The sequence below is a fragment of the Centruroides sculpturatus genome, unplaced genomic scaffold, assembly GCF_000671375.1.
Source record: "Centruroides sculpturatus isolate CEXI.00-Female unplaced genomic scaffold, Cexi_2.0 scaffold690, whole genome shotgun sequence".
NCBI classification, from domain to species: domain Eukaryota; kingdom Metazoa; phylum Arthropoda; class Arachnida; order Scorpiones; family Buthidae; genus Centruroides; species Centruroides sculpturatus.
The window spans coordinates 71,650-79,711 of NW_019385045.1; the positions used below are offsets into that span (position 1 = coordinate 71,650).

The following is an 8,062-nucleotide window of genomic DNA, read 5'->3' on the forward strand; positions in this document are numbered from 1 at the left end:
TTTGTGCCCTTACTGTACATTGTTCTCATCATCTGGAAACCATTAAACGCAATGTTTCCTCTTATCAGCCCCAATTTTGCCTTTGGTCACCGTTCAATACCCTGCCTCTATCATAGATCTATTCATCGCGCCAGAAGGGGGCGTTATTGCTTACTTTGAGAAACGCTGAGCTAAAATAAAAGTCAATGTGTTAGAAATATTCAAGTTGTGACCTTCAATAAAAAATAAAAAATATATAAAATGTCAACATTTTATATATATTCCGTCAAATTTTTATATATAGAATTTGTCTGCCGTCGCCCCTCTATATTTCCTTAACGCCTCCCCAATTCTCTTTGAGCCTTCTACTGCCCCCCTGAAAGCCTCCAGTGCCTACAAGGGGGCTTTATCGCCCACTTTGAGAAACGCTGCCCTATAGTCACCCTCTTTAGCAAGGGCACTCTAATAAATAACGCAGTTTTAAACTGATAAGTTATAGACAGCATACTGTTTATTAAAATAAATACAGTGAGTAGAAATGTAAAGTATATGGAAGAAAATTCTGTTGTGTATGTATAACTTCAATAATTAAACTATTATAAATTAAAAGTTAATTTTTATCAAAAAGAATTTGAAGAATGCAGTTCTATGGAAAATCATGAAGCCATAAAAATAAAGGCCACGAATTTAAGTTAAAATTGATGTTTTTTACATATCATTTTTAACCAAATCAGAAAAAAATATCTCTCAATTTTATAGTAAGCACTACATACCAGAACACCATAAGTTAATACTAATAAGAAAAGTTTTAATTATAGATTACAGATAAACTACATTTTAATAGTTATTACTAAAACTAAAAAATTTTTTATATTATAAAATGTAAAAATTAAATTTTATAATTATTTTAATTATGTTAAATTTAGTTTTCATGATTACTTTCTTTAATAACTGTACAATGGTTTAGTTTCATAATTAGTCTATTAGTTACTTTCACCTCAAAAACATTAAAATGCTAAATTGCATGCTATATTAATTATTACTACTATTAAAAAACATGCATTCAGATTTTAATAATTTTGAATAATTTTTAATTTAGGTTAATATTAGTAAAGATTAACATACAGTTACAAGAAGATTCTCCATCTGGTTCTGGACGAGGAGGCAAAATTTCATCATGTACAAATTTTATGCTTTCATTTTCAGATTTTTTCAGATTAACCCGTTTGCTGCATGAAATAGGGGTAGGAGGACGATAGACAGGAATTTTTAAAGAACTAATTATGGTCTTACGAGCAAGTTGAAGAGATGGTTTCTTCCAGAAATGATCATTTTTCCGAATGTTATCATTATCTGTAAAATCGGAAGAAGAGCGACTTGAATCCTTCATAGAATCTCTTTCTTTAGATCGATTTAATCTTTCTGACGATTGATGTAGAGAATTATTTTGAAGATATGAATTTTGATTAAATGAACATTCTCTTATGGTGTTATTTTTACAAGTATTCCAGGAATTATCATCACTCGAATGAGCAGTATAATATGAATTCATAGTTGTATCACTTTGATTGTCAATTGCTTTTGGATTGCTGTTACACTCAGTACCAGATACATGTTTACAATTTGATAAATTTTGAACATTTCTTGCATGTTCTTCTTTTTTAAACTTATAATCATATTTTAACTGTCTTAAACTTCCATATCCTTTAATTCCACAAGTTTCTGTATTTTTTGAAAAGCCCTCAATACTTGTAGTTAATTTTCTTGGAAGTGTACATAAAGTTCGAGAGTCCAAATTTTGGTTTCTCTTAGCAGAATATCTAAGTGAGCGATTTAAATTATCTACAGAACTACATCTTGGAGTCTCTTGTATTTCTTTATTTACATAACTTAATTTATTAGCTGCTGTTAAATCTTGGAGGTCATTAGCTGATCTAACTGTATGAAAAGATTGATTTGAAGGAGTTCTTATCATAAAATTTCTTTGATGAGGATATGCATGACTACATGCACTAATTGTGCTAGCAGTTTCTATTCCAGATGTTGCTTGACTAGTTAAGGTGTGCAGACTAGACTGTGAACCATGTTCTTTAGAATAATTCACAACCAATCGAGTAACAGGACTAACAGTAATGAATGCAGTTTCAAAACAAAAATCCTCAGGATAATTATTGAACGCACAATTATTATCGCAGATTTTCTCACTATTATTACATGACTGTTTCATTGATGATGATTCAGAAGGCATCTGAGCATTATTTAATTCTGTTGCTAGATATAAAGGTGTAGAGGTTTTCTGTTCTGAATCTGTAGTTACTTTAGATTGAACTGGATTTTTCATTAGCAGATTTTCAAAAGAAGAAAATGTAGCTGCACTATTGTTATCTGATAATTCTTTATTCTTCTCTAAACTTTTATTTTCTTCTGCTTGATAATACAAAGTTTCTGAAATAATAAGTTATAATATATTATTAAAATTAATATAAATTAAATTTAACTTTTTCATATAAAAAAACACATCACGAGCTTATTTTAATTTTTACATACCAAAATCTGAGTGGATTTTTATGGAATAAACGAGTGTTGAGAAAGTGTAAATGATAATATATAAATAGCACTTTGTACAATATTAATTAACATCTGCCTAAAGGATCGTAAAGACCTAAATAAAAATAAGTAGAGTGCAAACTAGAAAAATGAAGCTTGTGAGAAACACAGCAGAGAAAACTCAAAAGTGAAGAGATTAGAGGAATATTAGACTTAGAAAGTAAGCTAAAACAAATCAATAGAGTAAGATTATGATGATATAAATAAATGAAAGGAAGTGGGAATGATATTTCCAATACACACCTATGAGAGTAAAATAATAACAAAGTGATTAGAAAAAAGGTAAAGAGAGATGATTGAGCAAGATATAAATAAAAGAGGAGTTAACTTCAAGAAAGACAAGTAAATTCCAAGTTACAGAAAGGAAAATGGCAAGGAAAAAGAAAAATAACAATCATAATCTATCTGACTATCATTACTCCCAGTCTAAAGACAAAGGGGAGTAAAAGAATTAATGTTTTTAAAGTAGAAAGAAAACTTATTTTAAATTTAGACTAAATTTTAATAAATTATATTTTTTTAATCTTCAAATAATGCTTTAATAAATGAGCTTAACTTGTGTCTTTCAAAATAACACATTCAAAAATTGTTTTCAATTTTTTTGTATAATAGAAGATAAAGAGGAAATGATATATTGCCACTGACACATGAAAACCCATGTAAGTACTAAAAATCAAATTTACAGAAATGACAAAAAAATAAGTGATATTTCATATAACAGCATAGAATTTTCTGTAAGAAGGTTTATTATAAATTGTAATTATGTAGTTACTAAATTTACTATTGACTAAACTGAACAACAGAAAAAAAAAAAAAATTTAGTTATTTATGAGGTTTCCTCAGCACTGTCCAATTATATATGGAATTCAGCAACATTAAGCTAGTTCTATTGGTTGAATGTTTCTAAGGTTTTTGCAAAACATGCATACTGCAAGGGCCTGTAGAACTATGACATAAAACTTATCTTACTCATAGTGGTGCTTATGAGATTTTCATGTGTCAGCAAAGATATGCTTATTAAAGAAATTTCTCTTAACATGTCTTTATCAATAACTTTTTGATTAAAAAAAAAAAAAAAACTAAGTTTAGAATTCATGTCAGAAATCATTTTGTTTATGAACCAGTAAAAATAATTAAAAACTTTTTAATTATAAAAATAAAAAATAATTAAACTTTTTAAATGTAAAAAAAAATTAATATAACAACTAATAAAATAATGTATAATTAATTAAAAAAATGAAAAAATAATAGTTCTCAGTAAAATTCTATTACTATTTTAATGCCAAGCATTAATAAAATAATTTTCCAAGGATAGAGAAATTTCTATCACTGTTTTTATATACCTGAACAATTTTATCCAATTATACATAGTGACGACAAGAATGATTATAACAAAGCATAAAATTTGAAAATAGGTCAATATAATTCAATATAAATAAAGAATATAATTCAACAAATATCCAATTATGATCTATTATATATAAATATTAATTTCCTTAAATTATTATCTGAATAGTCATAGTAGTTAAAGTGTGCATCTATTTCTCTGAAAGATTTGGATCCTTATAAATTTGATCTAGATATGTTTGGCTTCTTGATTATCTTGGTTGCCCTGTGCCAAAGTAATCAAGGAGTCTGAACTGCCAAACTTGCAATGGGCACAAAATAAAGTCTTCTTTTTGTCCATAGGATAGAGAGTTAGGGAGGAAAAATTTTCAAATGTAATTAACATTACTAATCTTTGATTTGTTATCGTGTAATATTTATCTTTCAGAAATCAAAATATTTATTTAGTAATTAATACAGGCTTATTTTTAAGTCCATAAAACATTTTAAAATTTTAATACAGATCTCTCTCATGTAACTTAGTAATTATGTTCCGAAAAAGTGTTGTATTAAGCAAATCCATGCTATATGAAATAAAGGACAAATACAAATCTGTGAGCAAATTTGAGACATGCATGCTTACTCAAAGAAAAACATATTGAATAATGGAGTTTGTACTTAAAAACTGTGAAATTTTGTAACAAATTCTCAAACTGTGTTAGAGTAAAATCATGTTGTAAAAGTGCTGTATTGTCTGAGGGATACCTGTATTCATAAACTACACAACAGATACTATATTTTTTAACACTGAAATAAAAGATAAAACTTTTTCAGGATATTAACACAGTTACAGTGATTTGTCACTAGGAAACAATAATAGCAAATACGGCTCTAAATAAATGTGAAAAGTCATTTTCTGTGTTGGAACCTTGTCTGTTGTGAATGTACAATGATGATTTTGAGCAGAATTCCCTAAGGAGCTACCTTCGTACAACACTATGTTGAAATGATATGCAAAATTCCAGGATGAAGGCTGGTTGTGAAAGGCAAAGTGAACAAATCACGGATCATGTTTGGCAAATCTATGAGTGTAGCCTATGAAATATAAATTGGTATCTTGCAGCCAATACTGTGGTGAATTCTTCTTGTGGAGTAAGCAATGTTATCACAGTTAAGCAATGTTGCTTAACTGTGATATGCTGACATGAATGAGGAAGAAAATGGATTATTGGCTAGATGTCTGTTGCATCAGCAAAGATGGACACATTGAATATTTGTTCATAAAAAACTTGGAGACTTTACCTTTATTTCAATGTTAAAAAAATATAATATGTGTTGTGTAATTTATGAATAATAAATTTTTAAAATGTTTCATGGACTTATGAATAACNGGGGGAAAAAAGTGTGAGGGGAGACCGGTTATAGAGTAGTCCCATTTGTCTCGCCATCGTTCAAGTCTCGCTGTTATTCATGTATCCAATCCCAAACACCAATACTGTGGTGAATTCTTCTTGTGGAGTAAGCAATGTTATCACAGTTAAGCAATGTTGCTTAACTGTGATATGCTGACATGAATGAGGAAGAAAATGGATTATTGGCTAGATGTCTGTTGCATCAGCAAAGATGGACACATTGAATATTTGTTCATAAAAAACTTGGAGACTTTACCTTTATTTCAATGTTAAAAAAATATAGTATGTGTTGTGTAATTTATGAATAATAAATTTTTAAAATGTTTCATGGACTTATGAATAACCATGTACATGTATTTACTTCTCTGTATCTAGATTATTATTATTATTATTATTATTCTAATTAAAAAACAGTACTGTAAGGTCTCGTTTTATGCGGTGGATACGTTCTACAGAAAAGCGCATATAAAAAATTCGCATAAAAAAAGACTTTACTTGCCTTGAAAAAGTAGGGATACGTTCCGTAATTTTCTAAAATCGCANACAGTCTTATAGAGGAGTTGACCTTCATTTAGAGGCTACTCATCTGCATAAATATGCAAAAGTTATAAAAAAATTCCTTCTGGTGATGGCACAAACAAAAAATATTACATACATTTGATAAAACTGCCAAGATAATTAATATTTATCAAATATTTGTATTTGTAATTGTATTGTAAGACATAGATGATCAATTATTTTCTTATTTATTTTCTAATATCTTTGAAACAGATGCTCACAATAAAAATGCCAACATATTTGATAAATAATAATTCAATAAACAGCAGTATAACCCATAAATTCTGCTGCTCCACATTTTTTATTTTTCATTCAAACTCAAATAAAATTTAATATGTAGAAATTTAATAATTACTATATATATTACTAGCTGGCTGTTACCTGCAACTTTGGACGTGCAGATTTTTCCAGCAAATCCCATTTATATTCAGTATTTCAACAACCATAGTAATTGTTATATAACACCTACTGCTGAGAATGATGAGAATTGCTGAGAATTTTCAATTTGATCAATTTTCTGGAATGTTTACAGTACAATCATTCTATAATCGAACCAATATGCAATAACAAATTTGAATTTAAAACGGTTCAAACATTTAGTTAAAAAATCGAAATATATAAAAATATTTATAACAATGTCTGAAATGTTATCAATTTAATACACCTAAGTACTCAATGAAGACTAAACATAGTTGAAAACAAAAAATCACATCTGAAATAGTATTGCAGAAGCTGTTCTTCAGGTTAAGCCTTAATCCTCTCCCTCTCTCCCCACGGGGGAATTTCTAAAAATCCCTTCTTAGTATGCATTTTCACAACGTACCTTAACTGTGTACAAAATTTCACTTCTTTAGGTTCAGCGGTTTGCTCTGGGTGATGATGAATCAATCAGTCAATCACTCACTCAGTCAGTCAGGACAAGTAATTTTATATATTTAGATTCTATACATTAAAGAAACTGAAATAATTATAGTTAAAAATACTCACAAAATCTCGTGTCATGATATGATTATATAGGTTTAACTCATTATTTTCAAGTATTTTATATATCATTCTGAGCAATAAATGTAAGTGACGTCTATTAGGAGAAGGAAGTAAAAGCAAACAAAGTTGAAGAGCAGCAATCACTTTGTGTTTATGATCTTCATTAATTTTATCTATAAAAGAAAATATTAATTTTCACAAGGAAAATATTTTAGTATGTGGTTAATATTAAAATTTGGATAATAATTACTTTTCAATGATGAAAAAAATTATAAGATTAAAGTAATATATATTTATTATTTAAAATTTTACTTAAAATGTCTATTACAAGCAGTATACAAGTTGAATGGATGGCTGAGGTGGTTAAGGTGTTAAGCTACTACTATGGGGACCCAGGATCCAGTCTGGGCGAGCCATCCCAGAAAACTTTCATGGACAGTAAGCCCCAGATATGTTGGGTCCTGCCCCTCATTACCTGGTCGTCCCATTGCAGATATGGCCAAACCCATACTAAGCACGGAAAAGGCTCTCTTAGTATCCACAGAGTGAAAACAGAGGGGGGAAGTCATAAAAAGATCATTTTATATAAGCTAGATTAATTAAATAGTAAAATATGGAAACTGATATATTTGCTAAATATTTTTATTAAAAGTTGAGAGGTCATCTTTATATTGTGATATATAATAAATTATGAATTAAACTATAAATTACAATATTTATTCTAAAACAACACAGTTTCAAGATGACAAGGTTATAGACAGCATCTTCTAATAAACTGAAAAATTGAGTCAATCAGCATTGTAACTCTTATACTATGTTGAAATTAATTGTCAGTTTGTTGAATGTTGCATTGTTGATCAAATAATTATAAAGTAAAAAAAGTTACTGGATTTATTCTATTAATAATTGCCCTCAAACAATAGTCACACCCAATTCCCAAAGAATAGAAATACCCTATAGCAGTGATTCTCAAACTTATTCGATCCACCGCCTCCTTTGTTCCATAAAGTTATACCCAACGCCCCCTAACCCATTTTCTCTTGTGTGAGAAAAGGATTGGAAATATTCTTAGGAAAACTTTTCTATGAATCTCACACTTTGTGCCCTTACTGTACATTGTTCTCATCATCTGGAAACCATTAAACGCAATGTTTCCTCTTATCAGCCCCAATTTTGCCTTTGGTCACCGTTCAATA

At 28.9% G+C, this 8,062-nt stretch overlaps 1 protein-coding gene across 3 annotated transcripts in view; it reads right to left on the reverse strand.

Moving 5' to 3' along the window:
* Window positions 1-8,062, reverse strand: part of LOC111633848 (DEP domain-containing protein 1B-like) — a 50,704-nt gene that overhangs the window by 11,819 nt on the left and 30,823 nt on the right. For all 3 annotated transcript variants that reach the window (XM_023378484.1, XM_023378483.1, XM_023378482.1), the window contains exon 9: window positions 6,870-7,039. In XM_023378484.1, the coding sequence (XP_023234252.1) occupies window positions 6,870-7,039 (170 nt within the window). The remainder of the gene's footprint in view (window positions 1-6,869; window positions 7,040-8,062) is intronic.